General features: G+C 43.1%; 1 protein-coding gene and 1 pseudogene across 4 annotated transcripts in view; both read left to right on the top strand.

Annotated features, from left to right (window-relative positions):
- Nucleotides 1–25507, top strand: part of NLRP1 (NLR family pyrin domain containing 1) — an 83936-nt gene that overhangs the window by 12711 nt on the left and 45718 nt on the right. For all 4 annotated transcript variants that reach the window (XR_012514612.1, XM_074388515.1, XM_010341965.3 and 1 more), the window contains 4 exons: nucleotides 8973–10587; nucleotides 14631–14801; nucleotides 23152–23322; nucleotides 24773–24943. Coding sequence is in view for 3 of the 4 variants with exons in the window: in XM_074388515.1 (XP_074244616.1) it covers nucleotides 8973–10587; nucleotides 14631–14801; nucleotides 23152–23322; nucleotides 24773–24943 (2128 nt within the window). In the remaining variant the exon portion in view is untranslated. The remainder of the gene's footprint in view (nucleotides 1–8972; nucleotides 10588–14630; nucleotides 14802–23151; nucleotides 23323–24772; nucleotides 24944–25507) is intronic.
- Nucleotides 2311–6987, top strand: LOC101053866 (NEDD4 family-interacting protein 2 pseudogene; annotated as a pseudogene).

Genomic DNA, 25507 nt, shown 5'->3' with positions numbered 1-25507 from the left:
ATTGATTCAGCTATTGAAACTTGTGTGTGCTTTGTGAAGTTCTTGTGCTATGTTTTTCAGCTCCATCAAGTCATTTATGTTCTTCTCTAAGCTGATTATTCTAGTTAGCATTTCTTCTAACCTTTTTTCTAGGTTTTTAGTTTCTTTGCATTGAGTTAGAACATGTTCCTTTAGCTTAGAGAAGTTTGTTATACCCACCTTTTGAAGCCTGCTTCTGTCAATTTGTCAAACTCATTCTCCATCCTTTTTTATTCCCTTGCTGGTGAGGAGTTGTAATCCCTTAGAGGAGGAGAGGCTTTCTGTCTTTGATAATTTCCTCCCTTTTATGCTGATTTCTTTCCATCTTTGTGGATTTATCTAGCTTTGATATCAGGCAGCTGCTTGAAGAGGCAGTCTGTCCCTTATCTGCCTTCAGAGGCACTGCTGGGCTGTCATGGACTCAGTTCCACTGCTGTGTAAGCTTCCTCTGGCTTTTGTTTACACAGGAAGATTAGACCCACAGACACACTTCCCCCCACCTAGTTTGATCATTTCAGGTCAAGCTCGAACTGATGTGCTGGCTACGAAATTCTCAAGTGAGAGGGCTTCAGTTTGCTGGGCTTTGTCAGGGAGAGACCCACCCAGCCATATCACCTCTCTCCCTGTGCAGGTAACTCGCAGGGCTTTTCAGTACAGCACAGGTCTCCTGGTCTGTGGTTTGCAAGGGCCATGGGAGAAGCACAGTATCTGAACCAGAGTGCTGGGGGGGAGAAAGCCCCCAGTCCTCCAGTCAGATGCACTTCCCAGGTGAAACAGCACCCCGCCCTGTCTCAGTTTGCCTTTTTTGAGTTATACCCACTCTCCAACCAGTCCCATTGAAATGAACCTGGTACCTTGTTTGGAAATATGGAGATCACTCACCTTCTGCATCTCTCTTGCTGGGAACTGTGCTCCAGAGCTGCTTCTATTGGCTGTCTTGGTGGAATCCTCTGCTGAGAACTTTTTATGGTAGATTGCATGGTCGATTTTGCAGTATATGTCATGTGCAAATGAGAAGAATATATATTCTGTTGTTTAGGATGGAGAGTTCTGTAGATGTCTGTTAGGCCCATTTGGTCAAGTGTTTTATTTAGGTCCCAAAGATCTTTGTTAGTATTCTGCCTCGATGATCTGTTCAATACTTTTGGTGGGTGTTGAAGTCTCCCATTATTACTGTCTAGTTATCTAAGTCTCTTCAGTCTCTAAGAACTTTTTTCTAAGACTATTAAGGTGGTACCTCTATGACTCTGCAAGAACTACACCATTACTGGGCTTGGGGTGCCCTCCAAAACGGAAATACCTTAGATCACAAAACTCAAGTCCTTTCAAATCTGGAAAGCCTTCCCAAAAAGGCTGGCTATAAATAAGCCCAGACAGTGAAGACTACAATAAATACTCAACTCTTCAATGCCCAGACACTGAAGAACATCTACTAGCATTAATACCATCCAGAAAAACATGACTTCACCAAATGAACTAAATAAGGTACCAGGGACCAATTCTGGAGAAAGAGAGATATGTAACCTTTCAGACAGAATTCAAAATAGCTATGTTGAGGAAACAAAGAAATTCAAGATGGCACAGAGAAAAAATTCAGAATTCTAGCAGATAAATTTAATTAAAAAATTGAAATGATTAAAAAGAATCAAACAGAAATTCTGGAGCTGAAAAATTCAATTGGCATACTGAAAAATGCATCAGAGTTCTTAATGGCAGAATAGATCAAGCAGAATAAAGAATTAGTGAGCCTGAAGACAGGCTATTTGAAAATACACAGAAGAGACAAAGGAAAAAGAATAAAAAACAATGAAACACACCTACAGGATCTAGAAAACAGCCTCAAGATGGCAAATCTAAGAGTTATTGGCCTTAAAGAGGAGGTAGGTAGTGAAAGAGATAGGAGTAGAAAGTTTATTCAAAGAGATAATAACAGAGAACTTCACAAACCTAAAGAAAGATATCCAAGTACAAGAAGGTTACAGAGCACCAAGTATATTTAACTTAAAGAAGACTACTTCAAGGCATTTAATAATCAAACCCCCAAAGGTCAAGGATAAAGAAAGGATCTTAAAAGTAGAAGAGAAAAAAACAAATAACATACCATGGAGTTCCAGTACATCTGGCAGTAGACTTCTCAATGACAACCATATAGGCCAGAAGAGAGTGACATGACATATTTAAAGTGCTGAAGGAAAGACAACTTTTACCCTAAATAGTATAACTCATGAAAATATCTTTCAGTGGCGGCAGGAACAGAGGTGGAAGGGGTCCTGCAGCGACAACGTTGTCAGCAGGGGTGGCCAAGGGAACTAAGCACCGAGGAGACTTGCCTGCTCGGAAGCCAGATCCTGAGCCGGACAGGATGGATCACCACCAGCTGGGGACTGGGCGTTACCAGGTGCTTCTTAATGAAGAGGTTAACTCAGAATCATTGGCCATAGAGCAGCCATCTACTTCAAACCCAGCACCACAGATTGTGCAGACCGCCTCTTCAGCACCAGCACTTGAAACTGACTCTTCCCCTCCACTGTATAGTAATATTAGTGTGGAAGTACCTACAACTTCAGATACAGAAGTTTACAGTGAGTCTTATCCTGTGCCACCTCCCTGTAGTGTTGCTACCTCTCTTCCTACATATGATGAAGCTGAGAAGGCTAAAGCTGCTGCAATGGCAGCTGCAGCAGCAGAAACATCTCAAAGAATTCAGGAGGAAGAGTGTCCACCAAGAGATTGCTTCAGTGATGCAGACCAGCTCAGAGTGGGGAATGATGGCATTTTCATGCTGGCATTTTTCATGGCATTTATTTTCAACTAGCTTGGATTTTGTTTATCCTGCTGTATCGCCAGTACCATAGCTGGACGATATGGTGCTATCTGCGGATTTGGCCTTTCCTTGATCAAATGGATCCTTATTGTCAGGTTTTCTGATTATTTTACTGGATATTTCAATGGACAGTATTGGCTTTGGTGGATATTTCTTGTACTTGGCCTGCTCCTTTTCTTCAGAGGATTTGTTAATTATCTAAAAGTCAGAAACATGTCTGAAAGTATGGCAGCTGCTCATAAAACAAGGTATTTCTTCTTCTTATAGAGACTGCATCAACCCAACATTCCTTTCTTATAACAATGTGAAATTTCCAGATCATCAATAAACCTACAACTTTAATAGGATAGAAGACTACTAATAGCAGAAGACAAATTAGTGAAGAAAAGACAGGGCTTCAAAACTGGATGGCAGGGTGGTTTATGTTTACAGGCCACTTCTGTTCATTCTTTAAGTATCTATATTTCATTTGTTTTGCACATATGCATATATGCCCACTTAAGAGATTTGCATGTACTTGAAAGAAATCATAAAGTTGTAGCACTTAAGTCCAGTCACATTTGGTTAATCAGTGTTTGATATAATTGAAAGAGGTAAGTGGTAAACAGGCTTCCAGCATGTAAATGCCATTGACTTTTGACCTGACATTTAGTCTAATAAAAATGAGATTATTAACCATGAAAAAAAAAAGAAAATCTTCTTCAAACATGAAGGAGAAATAGAGATTTTCCCGAACAAAAGCTAAAGGATTTCATCAATACCAGACCAATCCTACAAGAAATGCTAAAAGTACTTCAATCAGAAAGAGAAGAACATTAGTGAGCAGTCATTACCTGGAGGTACAAAACTTGCTCATAATAGTAAGTACATAGAAAAACACAGAACATTTTAAGTATGGTGTATAACATCTCTTATCCTAAGTAGACTAAATGATGAACCAATAAAAAATAATAGTTAAAACAACTTTTCAAGACACAGTACAATAAGATATAAATAGAAGCAACAAAAAGTTTTAAAAGCAGGGAGATGATGTTAAAGTGAGTTTTTATTAATTTTCTTTCTACTTATTTCTTTGTTTATGCAAATAATATTATCAGGTTAAAATAATGAGTTATAAGATGGTATTTGCAAGCCTCATGGTAACCTCAAACCAAAAAACATAAAATGAATACACAAAAAGTAAAAATCAAAAAACTAAATCATATCACCAGAGAAAATCATCTTCCCTAGAGGAAGACAGAAATAAAAGAAAAAAAGAAGAGAAGACCACAAAACAAACAGAAAACAAAAAATAAAAATGACAGAAGTAAGTCCTTACTTATCAATAACAACATGAAATGTAAATGGACTAAGCTATCTAATAAAAGATATAGACTGGCTGAATGAATGAAAAAACAAGAACCGTTGATCTGTTCCCTACAGGAAACACATTTCACCTATAAAGACACACATAAACAGAAAATAAAGTGATGGAAAAAGATATTCCATGCCAATGGAAACCAAAAAAGAGCAAAAGTTACTATACTTGTATCAGACAAAATAGATTTCAAAATAAAAACTATAAGAAAAGACAAGGAAAATTGCTATATAATGACAATAGGGTCAATTCAGCAAGAGGATATAACACTTTTAAATATAGATGCATCTAACACATGATCACTCAGATATGTAAAGAAAATATTACTAGAGCTAAAGAGAGAGATAGGCCTCAATACATTAATAGCTGGAAACTTTAAAACACCCCACTTTTAGCACTGGACAGATCTTCCAGAGAGAAAATCAGCAAAGAAACATCAAACTCAATCTGCATTATAGACCAAATGGATCTAATAGATATTTACAGAACATTCCAAGAGCTGCAGAATACACATTCTTTTCCTCAGCACGTGGATAATTCTCAAGGATACACCATATGTTAGCTCACAAAACAAGTCTTAAAACATTCAAAAATTGAAATAATTTCAAGCATCTTCTCTGACCACAGTGCAATATGATTAGAAATTAATAATAAGAGGAATTTAGAAAACTACAAAAATACAAGAAAATTAATATGCTCCTGGGTCAATGAATAAATTAAGAATAAAATACAGAAAAATTTCTTGAAACAAATGATCATGGAAACACAATACACCAAAAACTATGGGATATATTAAGAGAGAATTTTATAGCTATAAATGCCTACAAAAAAAAAGAGGGAAAACTTCAAATAAACAATGTAATGATGCATGTTAAAGAACCAGAAAAGCAAGAACAAACCAAACCTGCTATTAGTAGGTGAAAAGAAATAATAAAGATCAGAGCTAAAATAAATGAAATTGAAAAAATACAAAAGATCAATGAAACAAAAAGTTGATTTTTTGAAAAATTAAAATCAACAAACCTTTAGCCAGGCTAAGAAAAAAAGAGAAAATCTAAATAAATAACATCGGAAATGAAAAAGGAAACATTACAACTGATACTGCAGAAAATCAAAGGATCATTAGTGGCTGCTATGAGCAATTATATGCTAATAAATTGGAAAATCTAGAAGAAATGGACAAATTTCTAGATACATGAAACCTACCAAGACTGAACCCAGGAAGAAATCCAAAACCTAAACAGACCAATAACAAGTAACAAGATGGAAGCCATAATAAAAAGTCTTCCAATAAAGAAAAGCCAAGGACCAGATGGCTTCACTGCTGAATTCTACCCAGCATTTAAGAAGAACTAATATCATGGCCAGGCACAGTGGCTCACACCTGTAATCCCAGCACTTTGGGAAGCCAAGGCGGGTGGATCACGAGGTCAAGAGATTGAGACCATCCTGGCCAACATGGTGAAACCCCGTCTCTACTAAAAATACAAAAAATAGCTGGGCATGGTGGCATGTGCCTGTAATCCCAGCTACTCGGGAGGCTGAGGCAGTAGAATTGCTTGAACGCAGGAGGCAGAGGTTGCAGTGAGCCAAGATCAAGCCACTGCACTCCAGCCTGGTGATGGAGCGAGACTATCTCAAGAAAAAAAAAAAAAAGAACTAATATCATTTCTACTGAAACTATTCCAAAACATAGAGGAGGAAGGAATATTACCAGACTCATTCTCTGAGGCCAATATTACTGTGATACCAAAACCAGACAAAAACACATCAAAAATTTTACTAAAAACTTAAATCTAAGACCTCAAACTATGAAACTGCTACAAAAAAACCATTAGGGAAAGTCTCCAGGGCATTGGTCTGCAAAGATTTCTTGAGCAATACCCTACAACATAGGCAACAAAGCAAACATGGACAAACAGGATCACATCAAGTTAAAAAGCTTCTGCGCAGCAAGGGCAGCAATAGGAGGCTGCACCCCTCAGCTGGATTTAGACAGAAGGAGGACCGCTGGACTGGAAGCTCTAGCAGACATGGCCTGTGGTGGTGGGTGGAGTCACCCACCCTGCCTTCAGAGTGTTTCCCGGGGCGCCAGGAGTTTAGACAGAAGAGGCTGAGTTTAGACAGAAGCAAGACTGCTAGCATACAGACGTTGCCTGCCTGGCAACCAGTGGCAGGGGTGGGCAGAATCACCCCCACTGCTGTCCAAGTGGGGAACCTGAACAAAATAACTTGAAGAACAGTTTCATGGCAAGTATAAAAACTACATAGTATGCTTTTTAATCTATTCAGAGAAAAGGTAGGAAAACTTGTTTGGGTAAAAGACAAGATAGTAGGTCGGGCATGATGGCTCATGCCTATAATCCCAGCATTTTGGGAGGGCAAGGTGGGCAGATCACTTGAGGTCAGGAGTTTGAGACCAGCCTGGCTAACATGGCAAAACCCTAGCTCTACTAAAAATACGAAAATTAGCTGGATATGGTGGCACACGGCTGTAATCCCAGCTACTTAGGAGGCTGAGACAAAAGAATTGCTTGAACATGGGAGATGGAGGTTGCAGTGAGTCAAGATCATGCCACTGCACTCCTGGGCTACAAAGTGAGACTCCATAAAAAACAAAAAAAAAAAAGACAAGATAGTAAATGTTTTAGTGTTTGTAGGCCAGAGGGTCTCTGTTGTGAGTACTCAGGTCTGCCCTCGTAGCCTGAAGGCAGCCATGGACATAAACAAGTGGGCGTGGCTGTATTCTAATAAAACTATACTCAGGTACAATAAATTTTCAATGTTATGTTATTTTCACATGCATAAAATATTATTTTTCTTTTGATTTTTTTTCTAACCATTTAAAAATGTAACAATCATTCTTAACTCACAGGCTGTACAAAAACAGGTGGCTGGCTTGGGTTGGCAAACTTCAGCCAAATCCAGCCAGCCACCTGTTTTTGTGGATTTGACCAGTTTGCCAACATTTTGGTCAGGAGTATAACATTAAAATGAAACTTGTTAGAGGTACCAAGGGTAAGGGTATAATTTTTAGTCTGGCTTTTCAAGAGGATTTAGCTACACAGCATGGTAACAGAGCCATGAAAACCAGGAGGTTCTGGAGAATGTGGCATCTAGAAGAGCAAAGCCCTCCTGTGGCACCTCAGACAGGCACATTCTCCACAGGGAGGGCCATGGCCATGACCCTGGATGGTTGTCCTGAGGCTTGTAGGTGTTCACATTGCTGGAAATGTTCCCACAGGAGATAGGAAAAGCAGTTCTATAGATAATTACTTCAGAGGTGGGATAGCTCTCTGAATACCACACCCTCGGCAGTCTCACCAGTGCTAACTGTGTGAATTGGCCCCACTCTCCCCAGATTTCCTCAGCACTCCTGCAGATGCAGGACAGGTAACCTTGAACTTTGGAGCCCAAGCAGGTTTCTAGAATGGCCAGGGCTTGATCCCTGGATGCAGGATGAGTCACCTGCATCCTCTCTAAAATTCACCTAAGAGACCAGGCACAGTGGCTTACACCTGTAATCCCAGCACTTTGGGAGGCCAAGACGAGTGGATCATTTGAAGTCAGGAGTTTGAGACCAGCATGGCCAACATGGTGAAACGAAAATACAAAAATTAACGAGGCATGATGGCAGATGCCTGTAATCCCAGCTACTCAGGAGGCTGACACAAGAGAATCGCTTGAACCTGGGAGACGGAAGTTGCAGTGAGCTGAGACTCCAGCCTGGGTGACAAGAGTGAAACTCTGTCTCAAAAATAAATAAATAAAATACGATACAATTCACCTAAGGAGAGAAGGAAGAGGCACTCAAAATATTGTGAAGAACAGAAGTTGTGACTGTTATTCTATTTGGAGTCTGACTAAGACAGGAGCCTGAGGTCTTTCCCTGGGAAACAGTCACATACGTAAGCTCAGCTCCTCATAGGTCAGGAGGCATCTTCCATCTGTCTTAGGTTGGGCTGGCCCAGAAGCCTGAGACAGGATTTGCTTGCAGGTGGTTTATCGGGGTGGTGATTGCTTAAAAACATCAACAGGAGAGAGAAGTAAGGCAGGGAAGCCCAAGAAAGGTAGATTATGGAGCAGGTTACCTTGCGAGCAACTGAGGTTCCGTGCTGCTGCAGATGTCTGGGAGACAGTGAGAACATGCCTGAGTGTTATCTGCCCTGGGAGTGAGGGACCCCCATCTGTTGTCCACTAAGGGCATCTCCTGCACTGCAGTACTATCCCCCAGTATTTCTGGCCCTCCTGGCTGACAGGCGGAGAAAGAGCCCTCAGACAGATGACCAAAGCTGCTGCCAAGGGACACTGTTGGCAGGTACTGCAACAGCAGGTGCTCAGGGGATGCTATTAGCATCTGCTACACACTCCACTATCTCCTCCACTCCTCCGTGACCTCCTACAACCCCCGGCTTATGGATGAGAAAACTGAGGCTCATAGGAGCTAATGGCCAGCATCATGAGCTTAGTGAGGACAGAGAGTTACGTCTGTTTTGTTCACTCTTTATCCCCAACCCCCTACAGCAGCACCTGGCACATGGTAAACACTTAATAAATATTCAGTGATGAAAAGTCATTCAGAGAGTATGACTTGGTTGAGTCAAGACTTGAACTGGGATCTTCTACCCCAAAGCACATGTTCCTTCTACCACATGGCAGGAACATACCAGTGTCTGCAGCCAGTGCAGTGTGTGGCTTGGAGTAGGTGCCTAAAACAGTTTTTAATTAATTATTCTATTCTCTACCTTTATGTTCCTTCTTTCCCTCCCTTAGGAATCAGAGAAAGAGACCAGAACCTGTGGAGGGAGAGCCCCTGTTCCACATGGTCCTGGAAAAATGAGGATTTGAACCAAAAATTTACACAGCTGCTACTTCTACAAAGGCCTCACCCCAGAAGCCATGAGTGCCTGGTCAGGGGAAGATTGCTTCATAATGTGGAGGAGGATCAAGGACATTTAATTGAGATCGGAGACTTATTTGGCCCAGGCCTGGATACCCAGGAACCTCGCATAGTCATACTGCAGGGGGCTGCTGGAATTGGGAAGTCAACACTGGCCAGGTGGGTGAGGGAGGCCTGGGGGAGAGGCCAGCTGTATAGGGATTGCTTCCAACATGTCTTCTACTTCAGCTGCAGAGAGCTGGCCCAGTCCAAGCTGCTGAGTCTTGCTGAGCTCATTGGAAAAGACTGGACAGCCACTCAGGCTCCCATTAGACAGATCCTGTCTAGTCCAGAGCAGCTGCTCTTCATCCTCGATGGTGTGGATGAGCCAAAATGGGTCTTGAAGGAGCAGAGTCCCGAACTCTGTCTGCACTGGAGCCAGCCGCAGCCAGCGGATGCACTGCTGGGCAGTTTGCTGGGGAGAAGCATACTTCCCAAGGCGTCCTTCCTGATCACTGCTCGGACCACAGCTCTGCAGAGTCTCATTCCTTCTTTGGAGCAGGCACATTGGGTAGAAGTTCTGGGGTTCTCTGAGTCCAGCAGGAAGGAATATTTCTACAAATATTTCACAGATAAAAGGCAAGCAAATAGAGCCTTTAGGTTGGTCAAATCAAACAAAGAACTCTGGGCCCTGTGTCTCGTGCCCTGGGTGTCCTGGCTGGCCTGCACTTGCCTGATGCAGCAGATGAAGCAGAAGGAAGAACTCACACTGACCTCCAAGACCACCACGACCCTCTGTCTGCATTACTTTTCCCAGGCTCTCCGAGCTCAGCCATTGGGGTCCCAGCTCCTGGGCTTCTGCTCCCTGGCTGCTGAGGGCATCTGGCAAAGAAAGACCCTTTTCAGTCCAGATGACCTCAAGAAGCATGGGTTAGATGGGGCCATCATCTCCTCCCTCTTGAAGATGGGTATTCTTCAAGAGCACCCCATCCCTCTGAGCTACAGCTTCATTCACCTCTGTTTCCAGGAGTTCTTTGCAGCAATGTCCTGTGCCTTGGAGGATAAGAAGGGGAGAAGTGAACATTCTAATCACATCGTGGGTTTGGGAAAGTTGCTAGAAGCATATGGAACACATGACCTGTTCAGGGCACCAACCACACGTTTCCTACTGGGCCTGTTAAGTAAACGGGGGACAAGAGAGATGGAGAACATCTTTGACTGCCAGCTGTCTCAGGAGAGGAAGAGGAGGCTTCTGCAGTGTGCCCAGTTCCTGCAGCCCTCACTGCAGTCACACTCTCTGGAGTTCCTCCACTGTTTGTATGAGACTCAGGGCAAAAGTTTCCTGACACAAATGATGGCCCATTTCCAAGAAGTGTGCATGTGTGTGGAAACAGACATGGAGCTCCTGGTGTGCACTTTCTGCATTAAATTCTGCCACGACGTGAAGAAGCTTCAACTGATTGAGGGCAGGCAGCACGGACCAGCATGGAGCCTTGACAGGGTAGTCCTGTGAGTACTCTACCCACCATGTCTCCAGCTCCTCTGTCAGTCCATAAGGTCAAGTGTCCTGAGCACCAGAGGCACACTCACTGAGCCTGTTTGGGGGATGGGAGTGGCTAAAGAATCAGGGTCACCAGTGACTTCTAACTGCCCAATATGACCACCATGCTCTGTCCACCTAAGCTCCTCTGTAGTGTCCAACTGTGGGGCAGACTCTGCTTGTTTCTGGAGAGGCCACTGGGCCCCGCCTTATGCTGCCACCTCTCTACCTACCCTTAGAATGACTGCCCATCTTCTCTCCTGGACCTGTTCCCAGCTTCCAGCTGACCTTAGCTACCCCCACACTCCCCAAGAATCAGGCAGCCCCCCTACCCCTGCTCCTCTCTCTGGCCATTCATTCTCTCAAAGAAACTGCTCCTCCAGCTGCTTCAGAAACCCTCTCGATGACAACGACATTGGCCCTGAGATCTTCCCCATCAGCTCTCAAAAGGAGTTTCCTGGCCAGGCACTGTGACTCATACTTGTAATCCCAGCACTTTGGGAGGCTGAGGCAGGCAGATCACAAGGTCAAGGGATCGAGGCCATCTTGGCCAACATGGTGAAACTTCATCTCTACTAAAAATAAAAAAATTAGCCAGGTATGGTTGTGGGTACCTGTAGTCCCACCTACTCAGGAGGCTGCAGCAGAATTCCTTGAACCCAGGAACTGAGATTGTGCCATTGCACTCCAGCCTGGGTGACAGTGACTGTGTCTCAAAAAAAAAAAAAAAGTTTGCTATTTTTCCCTGCAAAACTGACTTCATAATTATTTGTGACTGTGGTGCCACCGTTGCCCCAGGCACTCAGCATGAAACCCACTCTCTGGTTTCACAAGAGCAGCTTCCTCTAGGCATTCTACAGCCCAGCAACACTCAGAACTTCCTCATCCCGGTTGCCAACCTCTGCCACAGTATAGATCACATGGTATTGGTATGTGTCTGTGTTCTACGTTAGATGATTCATTTCATATTTACTAAGCACTGATTCTATGCTAGGCCCTACAGATCACAGATTAAAAAGCACAATCCTGGCCGGGCACAGTGGCCCACACCTGGAATCCCAGCACTTTAGGAGGTCGTGGGAGGATCACAAGGTCAAGAGATTGAGACCATCCTGGCCAACATGGTGAAACCCTGTGTCTACTAAAAATACAAAAATTAGCCAGACATGGTGGCAGGCACCTGTAATTCCAGCTACTCGGGAGGCTGAGGAAGGAAATCACTTGAACCTGGGAGGCGGAGGTTGCAGTGAGCCAAGATTGTGCCATTGCACTCCAGCCTAGACGACAAGAGCAAGATTCCATCTCAATAAATAAAAAGTAAATAAAAATGCAAAAATTAGCTGGGCATGGTGGCTCATGCCTATAGTTCCAGCTATTCCGGAGGCTGAGGCAGAAGAATTACTTGAAGGTTGTAATAAGCTGAACTCTTGTCACTGCACTCCAGCCTGGCAACAGAGCAAGACTCCATCTCAGAAACGGAAACAAACACACACCAAAAAAGAGCACAATCCCTGCCCTAAGGAGCTCAAAAAATAGGGGAGAAGACAAACATTCATTTAATACTGACATCAGGGTGTGATATCTACAACAGTAGAGATATGGACAAGGTACTGTCGTGTGGCCCAAGGAAGGGAGTGATCACGAGTGGACAAAAAAAGATTCTCAGAGGGAGAAATATTTGATGTGGGTCTTTAGATTCATATTTTTTAAACTTTTTCTCACAATAAAACTCATGTTCATTAAAATATATATATATATATATATATATATATATTTTTTTTTTTTTTTTTTTTTTTTTGAGACAATCTTGCTATCACCCAGGCTGGAGTGCAGTGGCACAATCTCTGCTCACTGCAACCTTTGCCTCTCGAGTTCAAGCAATTTTCGTTCCTCAACCTCCCAAGTAGCTGGGATTATAGGCGTGTGCCACCACACCCAGCTAATTTTTTTTGTCTTTTTAATAGAGATGGGGTTTCACCACATTGGCCAGGCTGGTCTCAATTTCCTGACCTCAAATGATCCGCCTGCCTCAACCTTCCAACGTGCTAGGATTATAGGCATAAGCCACCATGCCCAGCCCTTCTTATATTTTTAAGTAGTCTGATACAACACCATTTTGAATGACCACATACTATTCCACAGGGAAGTGCCATGGCTGATTTGACCATTCTCCTATTCTTGGCCATTGTAAGCTGTTTCTAGTTGTTCATAATTATAAATGTGAGGTAGGCCTTAAAGGACCTGGATACACGTATTCCAAGTGGCAGTGGACCAATGGGAGACATTCAGAAGAGTTCCAGGCAGCCAGAGGCAGAGGCCAAATGGTGGCTGGCCGGGGGTGGGTACTGGGATGGGTAAGGGGAACCAGGAACACCAGACCAGAGGAGACAGTTTGGGATAGGCGGGAGCAAGTAGAGCCTTAAGAGAATGCCATGGGAAAGTCAGAGGCTTCAGCTGCAAGTGGGAGGGGAAATTTTAAAGGAAGTGAGTCAGCTAGGCAAGGCAGAGATAAGAATAAGGAGGCTACTATAAACAAAGTGAAAGTTCAGGAAGAAAGGGTGGAGGTTGGCCAAGGGCTGTGGGAAGGAAGAGGAGAACCAGCCGGAGATATTAAGGAAATGAAGATGGCAGGATGAGAGGTTTCAGGTTGTGATTAAGCATTGTGCATTTTCAATATAAACTTAATTTTTTTGCAGTCCTCTTGATTAAAGATGGCAAATGCTGACAGAAATAAAAAATTTTAAATGTATTTTTCAAGTTTCACAGAACTAAGCAAATGTAAAAGAAATTCAAATAAACCTTCATTTATGGCTTTTTTTTTTTTTTTTTTTTTTTTTTGGTTTTGGTTTTGAGATAAGTCTCGCCCTTGTTGCCCTAGCTAGAGGGCAATGGCACGATCTCTGCTCACTGCAACCTCTGCCTCCTGGGTTCAAGCAATTCTCCTGCCTCAGCCTCCTGAGTAGCTGAGATTACAGGTGCCTGCTACCACCGCCAGCTGGCTAATTTTTGTATTTTTAGTAGAGATAGGGTTTCACCCCTTAACTCAGGTGATCCGCCCACCTCGGCCTCCCAAAGTGCTGGGATTACAAGCATGAGCTACCGCATCCAGCCTCATTTATGGCTTTTTTTCTTCTGTGTGTGTGTGTTTGAGATGGAATCTCACTGTGTCTCCTAGGAATAGTGCAGTGGCATGACCATGCCTCACTGTGCAACATTGGCCTTCCAGGTTCAATCCATTCTCCCACCTCAGCCTCCTGAGTAGCTGGGACTACAGGTGCACACCACCACATTGGCTATTTTTTTTTTTTTTTTTCAATTTTGTGGAAACAGGATCTTACTATATTGCCCAGGCTGGTCTCAAACTCCTGAGCTCAATCGATCTTCCTGCCTCTACCTCCTAAAGTACTGGGATTATAGGCATGAGCCACTGCACTCAGCTGGCTTTTTCTGTATGTTTGTAGTACTTGTACTTCTGCAATTATTGAAACTTAAACTGCTCTAGGACTTTTGGGATACTCTGTAGTAGTTGTTAATCCTCACACACCCCTCTGCAGAAGATGCTATTGCTGTCCTGTTTTTACAGCCAAGGAGACAGAGTAAGGCACGAGATGCAGAGCCCATGTACAGGCAGCTCCTTGCCTCTGCTCCTTGCCCCCGCACAGCAAGAGGCCAGCACCTATACTGAGCACCAAAGATTAAAAAAAAAAAAAAAAAAAGACAAGTGTCTGTGTCTGCCCTCAAGGAACTCTCAGACTGAGGGAGAAATAGACACACAAAATGAACACTTTAGTGTCCTATGGTAAGGGCTGTAGAATGAGGAGTCACATGGAGGAGAGGGATCTAGCCCTGGGTGACAGGAGCAGATAAGGAGGCTGGTCAGTACTGGGGATGGCACTGCCTGCTGTGGTCTGGTGCTCAGGGGGACAGAGCTCAACTGTATTGTGCAGGGCTGGGTACCTCAAACCCCCCACACACACAACACATCTCTCCTGTCCTCCTCTCTCTCCCTCAGGTTCAGGTGGGTCCCAGCCACAGATGCCTATTGGCAGATTCTCTTCTCCGTTCTCAAGATCACCGGAAGCCTGAAGGAGCTGGACCTAAGTGGAAACTTGCTTAGCCTCTCTGCAGTGCAGAGTCTTTGTGAGACCCTGAGATACCCTTGCTGCCTCCTGGAGACCCTACGGTGAGTCTGGCCTGGGTTCTTTTCTAAAGCAAGGATGAGGAGGAGATCCAAGGCAGAAACTGAGTCTGGCCTGAGGGATTCGCCTTTGCATTCATCAGATATTCATCGAGGCCCCCTCTGGCCAGTGTGACTTTGCTAAACAAACACAGACAGGATGTTTTGCGCGCACACACACACACACACACACACATACACACACAATTCTCTCATGAAGTGAGGCTTGAGGGAGGTCTGAAGAATACAGAGGATTGAACTAAGCAAAGCAGGAGGGAAAAAGTTTCAGGCAAAAAGAATAGCATGTACAAAAGCTCTGTGCAGAAGGCAGGAAGAGGCAGTCAAGAAATTGAAAGCAGGCCAGTGTGGCTGGAGGGCAGATAGCAAAGGAGGGAGTTAAGGCTTCAGATACCAACAAGAACCAGACTATGTAAGCCTTGGGTGTCATGTTGGATTTGGGGTTTTTTCCTGATGGAGTGGGATTTTAAGCAGAAGATTGACAAGATGAGTATATTTTCAAAATAGAAACTGGCTGCAACATAGACAATGGATTGGAAGAGTGCAAAAGTAGAGGTTGGGAAACCAATTAGTAAGAAAATTACAGTAGTTCTTGCAAAGGTGATGATAGCTTGGACTAAGGAAAATTACAGTAGTTTTTGTAACAGACAGCCATAGCTTAGACTGTGGTATTGGCAATGGATATGGAACAAAGTGGCTAGATTTAAGAGATCTTTAAAAGTAAAATCAACTGGGCTGAGTAATGGATTGAAATTAGGGAAAAATGAAGAGGAAGATATCAAGGATGATTTTAGGTTTCTGACCAAAGCAACTCATGAGATGGTGGCACCTACATTACGATGGAGAATACTAAAAGAAAAGTGATTGGGGTTGGGGGTGGAGTGTCATGAGTGTGATCTCATGTTTGCTGGTTTCAAGATCCTTTCAAGGTATCCAAGTGGGCATGCCAAGCAGGTATCCTATAAAGCTCTATAAAACAAATCTCAACAAATTTGAAAGGACTGAAATCATACAAAGTATATTTTCTGACCATGATAAAATGAAATTAGAAATCAACAATAGAAGGAAATTTGAGGAGTTCATAAATACACTGAAATTAAACAACATACTTCTAAATAACCAAGGGTCAAAAAAGAAATTACAAAGGACATTAGAAAATACTTTGAAAGGGATGAAAACAAAAATACAACATGCCAAAAGGCATTGGATGCAGCTAATGCAGTGCTTAAAGGGAAATTTATAGTTATAAATGCCTCTATTTAAAACAAAAAAAGGAAAGATAGGGCCAGACATGGTGGCTCATGCCTATAATCCCAAAGGTCTAGAAGGCCAAGGCAGGACAATTGCGTTAGGTCAGGAGTTTAAGACCAGCCTGGGCAACATAGAGAGACCCTGTCTCTACAAAAACAAAATAAAAAATTAGATGAGAATGATGATATGTGCCTGTTGTCCTAGCTACTTGGGAGGCTGAGGTGGAGGATTCACTTGAGCCCAGGAATTCAGTATTACAGTGAGATATGATGATGCCACTGCACTCGAAGTTGGGCAACAGAGACAGACTTTATCTCTAAAAAAAAATACTCAAGTGTTTTAAAAAATTAATGAAGAAAAAGAAAATATAACAATACACACCTATTAGAATGGCCTAAATCCAAAACACTGACAGCACCAAATGCTGGTGAGGATGTAGAACAACAAGAAATCTTATTCATTGCTAGTGGGGATGGAAAATGATACAGCCACTTTGGAATACAGTTTGGCAGTTTTCTACAAAACAAAATGTACTTTCACCATATGATCCAGCCATTACACTCCTTGATATTTACCCAAATGAATTGAAAACCTCTGTCCACACAAAAACCTGCACGTGCATGTTTATGACAGCTTTGTTCATAATTGCCAAAACTTGGAAGCAAGATGTCCTTCAGGAAGTGAATGGACAAATAAATTGAGGTACAGACAATGGACTATTATTCAATCCTAAAAAGAAACAAACTATCAAGCTGCAAAAAGATATGGAGAAATTTTAAATGCACGTTACTAAAAGAAGCCAATTTGAAAAGGCTACAGGCTATATGATTCCAACTATATGACATTCTGGAAAAGGCAAAACCAAGGAGATAATTAAAAGATTAGTGGTTTCCAGGGCTTGAGGAAAAGGAGGAATTAATAGAGCACAAAAGAGTTTTAGGACAGTGAAACTACTCTATCTACTATAAGCATGGGTTAGGGTTAGGATTAAGGTTAGGGTTAGAGTTAGTATGTATTATTATACAGCTGTCAAAATCCACAGAATGTACACCAAGAGTGAGCCCTAATGTAAACTATGGACTTCGGGTGATGATGTGTCCATGTCAGTTTATCAGTTGCAACAAATTTCACCACAGTGTACTAATGTACAGCATGTCAGTAGTGGGAAAGATTGTATGAGGGATGTGGGGACAAGGAGTATATGGGAACTCTCTACTTTTTGCTCAGTTTTACTGTGAATCTAAAACTACTTTAAAAAATAAAGTCTATTAAAGAAAACAAAAGAGAGGAAGAAGAGAAAGAATCTCAAATCAGTAACCAAACTTACACTTTAACAATTTTTTTCCTTAGGTCTTTCATGTTAGTAAAGATATTTTTTTTTTTTTTTTGAGATGGAGTTTCACTCTTGTTACCCAGGCTGGAGTGCAATGGCGCGAAGCAAACAAAACCAAAACCAAAAGCAAGCAGAGGAAAAGAAATAATAAAGACTAGAGTAGAGACAAATGAAACAGAATAGAAAACAATTAAGAAAATCCATGAAACTAAGAGTTAGTTCTTTAAAAATACCAACAAAATTGACAGCTTTTAGCTGAACTAACTAAAGTTAAAAGTTAGAAGATTCAGATTACTAAATACAGAAATAAAAGATGGGACATCACAACTGAACTTACAGGAATAAAAGAATTCTAAGGGAATATTATGAAATGTTGTAAGCCAACAAATTAGATAACCCAGATGAAATGGGCCAACTTCCAGAAAAACACAAATACCTAGACTGACTTAAAGAACAAATACAAAATCTTAATAGACCTTTAACAAATACAGATATTGAATTAGTAAGTAAAAAACTTTCTATGAAACAAACAAAGCCCAGACCCAGATGGTTTTACCAGTGAATTCTACTAAATATTTAAAGAAGAATTAACACTTATCTTTTCAGACTCTTCCAAAAATATCAGAAAAGAGAACATGTGCCAGTTTGTTCTATGAGATCAATATTACCCTGATACCAAAATTAGACTAATATAATCAAAAGCATCACAAGAGAAAAAAAAATCTACAGATCAACATCCCTTATGAATATATATATGTGAAATTCCATAACAAAATACTGGCAACATATCAAAAGGATTGTAGACCATGACCAAATGGGATTTATCCCAAGAATGCAAATTGGGTTTAACCTAGGAAAATTGATCAATGTAATGCAACATGTTAGTAGAATAAAGAACACAAACTAATGATTATCTCAAAGACAAAAGCATTTGACAAAAATCCAACACCTTTCACATTGATAACACTCAGCAAACTAGAACTGAAAGGAAACTTTTTTTGTTGTTGTTGTTTTTGTTTTTTGTTTTTACTAAAAGGAAACTTTATCAACCTGATAAAGTTGTTAGCAGTGAAAAACCCACAGCTAACATTATACTTAATGGTGGATGACTGAGTGCTTCCCCCCTAAGATTAGGAATAAGACAAAGATGTCTGTTCTTGCCATTTCTATTCAACATTGTACTCAAGGTTCTGTCCAGGGCAATTAAGCAAGAAAATGAAATTAATGGCTTCTAGATTGAAAAGAAAGTAATTAAACTATTATTTGCAGGTGACATGATGTTGTATGTAGAAAATCCTAAGGAATCGAAAATATTCAAATTAGGACCAGGCATGGTGGCTCATACCTGTAATCCCAGCACTTTGGGAGGCTGAGATGGTTGGATTCCTTGAGTTCAAGACCAGCCTAGGCAATATGGCAAAACCCTGTCTCTTATCAAAAATACAAAAAATTAGCCAGGCATTATGGCACACGCCTATAGTCCCAGCTACTCAGGAGGCTGAGGTGGGAGAATCACTTCAGCCTGGTAGGCAGAGGTAGCAGTGAGCTAAGATTATGCCACTGCACTCCAACCTGGGTGACAGAGGGAGACCCTATTTAAAAAAAAAAAAAAAAAAAAAGCTAACAATTTCAGCAAGGTTTCAGGAAACAAGAACAATATACAAAAATTAGTTGTACTTCTATACACCAGCAGTGAATAATCCAAAAATTAAAATAGAAAAACAATAAATTTAACAAAAGAAAACTTGTACACTGGAAACTACAAACAAAAATGGTTGAAAGAAATTATATAAGACCTAAATAAATGAAAAGATGTCCCATGTTCATAGATTGGAAGACATGATATTATCAAAATGGCAATACCCTCCAAACTGATCTACAGATTCAATACAATCCCTTTCAGAATCCCAGCTGCCATTATTGCAGAAATGGACAAGCTGATTCAAAAATTCATGGGCAAAAATAAGATTGCATGTCAAGCCTGGGGAACACCCCAAGCCCAGTGTTTAATGGCCCGACAAAGAAGAGCCAACAAACAAGCCTGAGAAGGAGGGCCCACATAGATGAAAGGGACATCAGGAGAGAGTGGTGTCATGGAACCCAACAGAACAGAGGGTCTCAAGGAGGTCAGCAGGCGCTACTGCTGCTGGGAGGTCAAGTAAGATAAGGACTGAAATTTGTCCACTGGATTAGAGATAGAAAAGTCATGAATAACCTCAGCAGAAGTAGCTTATGTAACATGAAGAGGCTGGAATGCAGACTGGAATGGATTAAAGAGGGAGAGAGAGGTAAAAAATGAGACTGCAAATATACTTTCTTCAAAGACTTTGGTAGTGAAAAGGAGGAAAGCATTAAAGCAGAGGGGATGGTGGGCTGAGTAAATGTGTGTGTCCATCTGCTTACTTGCATTTAAGAAGGAAAAGATCTCAGTTTAAGTATAAGTGGAGGAGGAGTGATAAAATATACAAGAAGGAGAAGGAGTTATTGATGGCTCTCTATCCTCAGAGGAAGCAAGTAGGAGAAAGATTGGCCTTGGAAGAGTAAGGAAATGTTTCTCTACTGTAACAGGAGGGGAGATAAGGACAGGGAAGATAAGGATAGGTTTCACTCTGAGGATAGGTTTCAAGCTGAGAGGTTCCCACTGACTGCATGATTTTTCTCTGAGAAATAGGAATTTTGAGTTGTTTGCTAGGAGTGAGTGTGAGGATTGAGGTGCTGGAGGTTTGAAAAAGACAAGATCTTCAAATGGCCGGAGGAGAGCATGAGATCTCTGCCTGTCAGGCATTGCTATAACCCATGTGAAGGTTGTGGTCATGATTCAAGATGGCAGCCACCTACTCTATTGTACAGGCAGGAGTTGGGGTGGAAAGTGGGAAGATAGTAGAGTTCAGGGTTAGCCAGGGGAATGTGATGGAAGGTCAGAGGGTAAGAAATTCACTGCCAATGAAGGATCATGGAAGCTAAGCTACATTCCAAGGAAAGTGAAGAAAAGAAAGTGATAAGAAATTGAGAGAAAGGAAATGGCAAGAAAGGAAAGCAACCAAAAGGTTGCTCATTGAAAAGGAGTTACAGTGGGAGAAGTTGAGCAGGCAGAATAAGGAGGCAAGCCTAGCCTTGTGCTGGGATTTTCGATATCCATATGAGGCTGCTCTACCCACCCCTAAAACCTACACAAGGAGAACCACCAGAGTCCAGTAAAAATGTTTTTGAATAGGACTCAGGAATCCTGGTTCTACCTCAAACTTCACACCCCAGTAGGAAGACACCAATCTTCAGTGTATTCTTTACAACATTGGCATAGAACTTTACAATCTCAAACCCAAACACCTTCATATCCACTAATTCCTTGGGCCTTCCAAAAAAAACAACAACAACAACAACACTGTGCAGAAATGGCAGAGCAGGGACAATTATTTCCATTTTCCATATATGAAGAAATGGGCTGGGGAAGGACTTTCCCTGGAGCCAGACACACACAGGTTCGAATCTTGCCTCTATTGTTTACAAATTGAAAACTATAGGTAGGTTTCTTTATCAAGTTTCAGTTTGATTTACTCATTAATAACATGGATTCACCATGTCTACTGTACAAGGTGGCTACAAAGTCAAAGGAGATCATGCATGCTATGTACTTAGGACATGTATGCTATGCACTTAGAATCATGTATGCTATGTACTTAGTGCTTAAGTTGTCCTAAGAGGCTCAGGGACATTAATGACTTACCAAATTCACATAGTTAGCAATGGGAGAACAGGACATGACTCAGTGAGGGGGTGACCCAGCAACACCTACCTCCTCTGTATCAGGTAAGCCAGGGCCTGATTAATTCTAGCTCACTGATGGGACCACCTATGAGCTGAGGCTCCATGGTCCCATCAGGCTTCACCTACAAAACACAAATTCAAAGACAAAATTATTAAGAAATTCAAGATGGTGTCCATAGAGCATTAACCCTCAATCTAGAAGGGTCCTCCTCACACCCCTGCCAATTGCAGGTCCTTCTGAGCACAGGGCCCTGCGCAGCTGCCCTGGTTGTAGACCAATGAAACTGACACTCTTCTCACATCTACTTTCTCAGTAAGTGACAGCAGCTTCTACTCTGAATCCAATCTAGAAGCCTCTTTGGACTCCACTGAGTAACACAGGGTCTACTTGAAACATCTCCAGAAAGTCACTGCTCTGACTCAGTTGTTCATCCTCCCACCCACACCCCCTGCCTCCTGTCTCTCCCTATCCAGCCCCCTCAAAGATTTTTTTTTTTTTTTTTTGGAGATGGAATCCTGCTCTGTCGCCCAGGCTGGAGTCCAGTGGCACAATCTCGGCTCACTGCAACCTCCTTCAGGGACTTTTCTAAAGCAATGCAGAGACACCACTGGTGTCCTCAGAAACTTTTATGGGCTCATCACTGCCCTGGGGAAATAGGTTTCTACATCTCATAATGGCATCCAAGACCTACCACCATTGTGATATTTTCTAGCTTTACCCCCGAACTTTCTCTCTACCTGGGTAGCCTTTATGCCAACATCACTACACTAACTGCATGCTGTGATTTCACATCTGCCCTACCAGCCATACACACCCCTGCCTCTGCCCTCACTTCAGTGAACTACTCATATAAGGCTCACCTTTTCCTCCCTGTCTTGGCAATCACTCATTCCTCTGCCTTCAGCTGTACCTGACTTGCCCCTCTTTTGTTGCTATTTCATTCATTTATTTACTACATACTTACTGAGCACCTACTGTATGCCAGATCCTGCTCTGGATATTGGGATATGACTAGAAAATAGGGCCTGGCATGGTGGTTCATGCCTGTAATCCTAACACTTTGGGAGGCCGAGGTGGGTGGACCCCTGAAGTCAGAACTTAAAGGCCAGCCTGGCCAATGTGGCGAAACCTCGTCTCTACTAAAAATACAAAAATTAGTTGGGCATGGTGGCACATGCCTGTAGTCCCAGCTACTTGGGAAGCTGAGGCAGGAGAATCACTTGAACCCAGGGGGCGGAGTTGCAGTGAGCTGAGATCACGGCACTGCACTCCAGCCTGGGCAAAAGAGCAAGACTCCATCTCAAACAAAAAAAAGAAAATGAGCAAAATCCCTTCCTAAAGGAGCTTACATTCTACTTGGGAAGGAGGACAAGAAGCCAAATAAATAAGTAAAATATATTGTGAGTGACATGAGCTATAGAAAAAGTAAAGCAGAAAGGAGCAGGGAGCCTAGGGGTGGATGTGCAATTTTAAGTGGAAAGATGAGGCAAGAGGTCCCCAAGGTGACTTCCTTCAGAGCAAAGACCTGATGCAAGTGGAGGAACAAACCATGAGATATCGGCTCCAGAAGATCGTTCCAGGCAGAAGCAGGTGCGGAGGCCTTAGGTGGAACTCTGTCTGGGGTGTATGAGGAACAGAGAGAAGGCCAGTGAGGATGGAGCTAAAAGAGATTAGAGATGAGGACAGAGATGATGAGGATCCAAGTCCCCAGGGCCCTGTAGATCTGGAAAAGGACCTTGACTTGTACTCTGAGTCATGTGGGAAAACGCTGGAGAATGTTAATCAAAAATATATTTAAAAAAAAAAAAAAAAACGATTATTTGTTTCTATGTCTATCCCAAAGTAGCCTGTGCATTTCTGGGGCCTGGGTTTTCTAGACCTCTGCCTGGCCCACAGGCCTGGCACATAGTACGTGATCAGTGTGTGCTTATGGGTGTTTGTTGAATCAACAGAGTAAGCTCAAGGCCATGGGTTTGTGTCTTCCACAGGTTGGCCGGCTGTGGCCTCACGGCTGAGGGCTGCAAGAACCTTGCCTCTGGGCTGAGAACCAGCCAGACCCTGACCGAGGTGGAGCTAAGCTTCAATGCGCTCACAGATGCTGGAGCCAAACACCTTTGCCGGGGACTGAGACAGCCAAGCTGCAAGCTACAGCAACTGCAGTAATTGCTCCTGGTGTGCAGGGGAGGTGGGGGGAGCTGCCTGCCACCATGAGGCAGACGGAGGGGACAGGCAGAGAGAAGGTGAGACCTGCTTTGTGGGAGTGGGAGGAGCCTACTGGATCTCAGCCAGGCAGTAGAGGCTCAGGAGGAAGCTCATCCACCCCTGGACAGAAGGAGGGGGCCTCCAGGCTCCAAATAGAGCAAGAGAAACCAAGTCGAGTCAAGGGGCATGGATGCAAGGTGGGGACAAGGGGCAGAATTTGTGGCCATTTTCACAGACTACCACAGAGGAGGCTGATAATGTGCCAACTTCATAGAGCTATGAGAATTGCAGCAGTGTTTTTCTATTCCTCTCCTGTTCCCACCAGCTGTGATCTACCGAGTAACAGGTCCTCTCACTTGGCATGAGACTCTGCCATGGAGAGCTAAAATCACTGGTGTCCACTTAGTTCGATTTTCTATCTCATTCGAAAGAACAGAGCCATGCCCCCTACCATGTAGAAACAAGGCCAGGCAATGTGATTCATGCCTGTAATCCCAGCACTTTGGGTGGTCTGGATGGGCAGATTTGAGGTCAGTTTGAGAACTGCCTGGCCAACATGGTGAAACCCTATCTCTATTAAAAATATAAAAATTAGCTGGGCATGGTCGTGGGTACCTAGAATCCCAGATGCTGAAGGAAGCTAAGGCAGGACAATCGCTTGAACCCAGAAGGTGGAGGTTGCAGTGAGGCAAGATCTCACCATTGCACTGAGCAAACAATCACACCATTGTTTGGGCAGCAGAGCAAGTCTCCTCAAAAAGGAAGGAAAGGAGAAGGGAGGGGAGAGGAGGGGAGGGAAGCAAGGTTGGCTGTTCGTGGTGGTTCATGCCTGTAATTCCAGCACTTTGGGAGGCCAAGGCAGGTCAATCACCTGAGGCCAGAAGTTCGAGACCAGCCTGGCCAACATGGTGAAACCAAATCTCTATTAGAAATACAAAAATTAGCCAGGCATAGCGGTGCACGCCTGTAATCCCAGCTACTCAGGAGGCTAAGGCAGGAGAATCACTTGAACCCAGGAGGTGGGGTTGCAATGAACTGAGATTGCGCTCCTGCAGTCCAACCTGGGCCACAGAGTCAGACTTCTCAAAAAAAAAAAAAAAGACAAAACAATTAGACCCAGGTATACAAGTGGGACATTGAGTAAATTACTCATCGATGTGGGCAGAGTGAGGGGATAGGATCAGTGGGAATCACACAGGATTGAGAAAGGGTGGGTGCCAGCATCCTGAGGGGTTCTGTGGCTGCAAGAAGAAGGTGAAAAGCTCTCAGGTTACTGCAAGCCAGGAAAGTTTGTATCTTCTCGGCATGTCACCCCAGACCCCAAAAAAGCCACACATGCCAGGAAGGAAGATCAGAAGAGCAAGCCCTCAGGACAATGACCTGGGCTGGTGTGTATCTTTCCTGTAGGCTGGTCAGCTGTGGCCTCACGTCTGGCTGCTGCCGAGCCCTGGCCTCTGTGCTTAGCGCCAGCCCCAGCCTGAAGGAGCTAGACCTGCAGCAGAACGACCTGGGTGATGTCGGCGTGCAGCTGCTCTGTAAAGGACTCAGGCATCCTACCTGCAAACTCACACGCCTGGGGTAAGTCCCTGTGGGTCCCTTCTAGGCAGAGGGCAGAGAAGACGGTTGCGGGGGCTGTCGGACAGGGAAGGAAAAGGGACTGATAAATTCATATAGTCAACACATACTTCTTACCAACTCTACCACTTACACACTGTGTGACTCGGACAAGTCACCAAATTCTCTGTGACTCTTCCTTTATCTGTGAAATGGGAATATCATACCCACCTCATGGATTGTAACATATATAAAAACAAGGACAGGAAAGATGTGTCGGCTCACACCTATAATCTCAGCACTTTGGGAGGCAAAGGCAGATGGATCAAGGAGGGGTCAGGAATTTGAGACCAGCCTGGCCAACTTGGTGAAACTCATTTCCACTAAAAATACAAAAATTAGCTGAGCATGGTGGTGGGCGCTCGTAATCCCAGCTACTCCGGAGGCTGACGCAGGAAAATCACTTGAACCCGGAGGTTGAGGTTTCAGTGAGCCAATATGGCGCCACTGCACTCCAGACTGGGTGACAGAGTGCGACTCAGTCTCAAAAATTAATTAATTAATTAATTAATAATTAAATAAAATAAA

This window comes from Saimiri boliviensis, chromosome 17 (genome assembly GCF_048565385.1).
Source record: "Saimiri boliviensis isolate mSaiBol1 chromosome 17, mSaiBol1.pri, whole genome shotgun sequence".
Taxonomy (NCBI): Eukaryota; Metazoa; Chordata; class Mammalia; order Primates; family Cebidae; genus Saimiri; species Saimiri boliviensis.
This window is presented reverse-complemented; position numbering and strand designations above follow the sequence as displayed.